The 2,181-nt window shown below is 55.3% G+C and overlaps 1 protein-coding gene across 1 annotated transcript; it reads right to left on the reverse strand.

The window, feature by feature from the left end:
- Nucleotides 1–398: 398 nt before the first annotated feature.
- On the reverse strand, nucleotides 399–1,472 carry TMEM270 (transmembrane protein 270). The gene is made up of 2 exons (XM_003416647.3): nucleotides 927–1,472; nucleotides 399–778 (listed from the first exon to the last, which is right to left on the reverse strand). The coding sequence occupies exons 1-2, from the start codon at nucleotides 1,470–1,472 to the stop codon at nucleotides 488–490; spliced, it is 837 nt and encodes a 278-aa protein (XP_003416695.2). The 3' UTR covers nucleotides 399–487.
- Between the last annotated feature and the right edge of the window lie 709 nt (nucleotides 1,473–2,181).

Consider the following 2,181-nt stretch of genomic DNA (forward strand, 5'->3'; position numbering starts at 1 on the left):
CTCAAAGGAATTTTTTAAGTCTCTAAAATGCGAGGCACTGGTGCCCCCCAGAGGCCAGAGTCTGTCCAGCACCCCCAAAGCTCTGGGCACCAAAATTCCTGAGAACCAGGGATGTAGACCTAGAAAAAGTTAGGGGTTCTGGGAAACAAAAACTTTTGGGTCTGCCCCTAAAGGTGGCTCTGCCCCTAACTTATTTTGTGACCTTGGGAATGTCACAGCCTTTTGAGACTCAGTTTTTTCATCTGGAAAATGGAGCCAATCAAATTTGATGCCTGGGTTGCTGCGCTGTTTAAACAAAAAAAAAAAAAAAAACGTGTAAAATGTCTGAGACGGTTTCTGGTACATAGCAGGTGCTCATGGAATGTGGCTTCCTTTCCAGGGGCTGGCAGCCCTAGTACGTACACACACACAACATGCCTCCAGCCAGCAGGGAAGGACAGTGAGACCCGAGGCCAGGCCACACCAGGAGAGGCAGGTGGGGGCACGTTTATTCTCCAGGGCTTTCAGGCTCTGGCAGGGCTGATCCAGCCTCAGGGGTCAGCGAGTCAGGGAGTGGGGACTCAGGCAAGATCCATGAGGCCTCCTGGGGTTCAGCCTCCTGGGCCAACTGGGCCGTGTGCTCAAAGGCACCCTGTAGTAAGTGGGAGGCCAGGCAGGTGGTCCAGGTGACAAAGTAGGCCAGGTACCAGGAGGCGAGCCCTGCGGTGCTCTCCACCCACCAGTACAGAAGCTTCAGCGGTGCCAGGAGCTCCAGCACCATGTGGTTCTCCAGCAGGGCCTGGAGCGGGCAGGTGGACAGGCAGGTGGCCACCAGGAGCTCACCTTGTCTGCACTGCCTGGCTGCTAGCCCCCCAGCCCAGCCCTGGCCATGCCCACTGCCCCAGACCTGCCTTCTGCAACCCCAGCCCGTTCCCCAGCCGACCCACCTTGCTGCGCAGCTGGCCCAGGCTGAATCGGTGGGCGACCCGGCAGAGTCTCCAGACCAGCAGCAGCACCAACAAGGCCACCAACATCAGGCTGTGCAGACATGACATAAGCAGGTCCATCCAGGTGGCCACAGACAGGCCCAGCTGCTCCCAGGCATCTAGACACCACGGGGACAGGCCCGAGGCCCGGGCACAGCCCAGCACACTGCCCCACACCAGCCTGGGTACCCACAGCACCAGCCACACAGGTATCTCTATCAGTGCCAGTCCAGCACGTAGAGCCCGGCCCACGGGGCAGACTGCAGCCCCCAGGGGTGGGTGGGCCTCCTGCGCCAGCCCTGAGACCCAGTGGTTGAAAAGGATGATCTTGAGCAGCAGGAGGTTGTAGAGGTGGGCCCGGTTCTGGATCAGCTGCAGGAGGAGAGACAGACGATCGTCACCCACTGTCACCCACCTGGGGCAGGGACCTGACCTTGGGCCAGGCTCCTGAGGCCTCGGTTTCCCCCCTACGCAAGGGTGATCATTGTCTACTTCCAAGGGTTCCATGCTCAGAGGGAGCTTTAGAAGATATTTTGCGTTATTTCTAGTTTTATTTCTGTTGGATTTAAATGATTATATATGTTCTCCAGACTGAAGGAGGTTGCTTTAGTATTATTGTTGTTTAAGGGGTGACAGTCCCCCCACTGCTCTAACCCTGCAGGGTTTGAAGCCAGGTCAGTTGTCATCCTGGAGTGAATTGTGTCCCCCAAAAATATGTGTCAACCTAGTTCCCAGTATCGTGTGGTTGTCCTCCATTTTGTGATTTTCTATGTGTTGTAAATCATTATCTCTGCCTGTGGTTAAAGAGGGTTAGGGTGGGACGTAACACCCCTGTTCAGGTCACACCCTGATCCAATGTAAAGGGAGCTTCCCCGGGGTGTGGCCTGCACCACCTTTTATCTTACAAGAGATAAAAGGAAAGGGAAGCAAGCACAGAGTGGGGCCCTCATACTACCAAGAAAGCAGTGCCAGGAGCAGAGCGCGTCTTTTGTACCCGGAGTCCCTGCGCGGAGAAGCTCCTAGTCCGGGGAAAGATTGACGAGAAGGCTGACAGAGAGAGAAAGCTTTCCCCTGGAGCCAACACCCTGAATTTGGACTTTTAGCCTACTTTACTGTGAGACAATAAACTTCTCTTTGTCAAAGCCATCCACTTGCGGTATTTCTGTTACAGCAGCACTAGGTGACTAAGACAGTTGTCTTCTCCTGAGCACCTGGG

This window comes from Loxodonta africana, chromosome 12 (genome assembly GCF_030014295.1).
Source record: "Loxodonta africana isolate mLoxAfr1 chromosome 12, mLoxAfr1.hap2, whole genome shotgun sequence".
Classification (NCBI taxonomy): domain Eukaryota; kingdom Metazoa; phylum Chordata; class Mammalia; order Proboscidea; family Elephantidae; genus Loxodonta; species Loxodonta africana.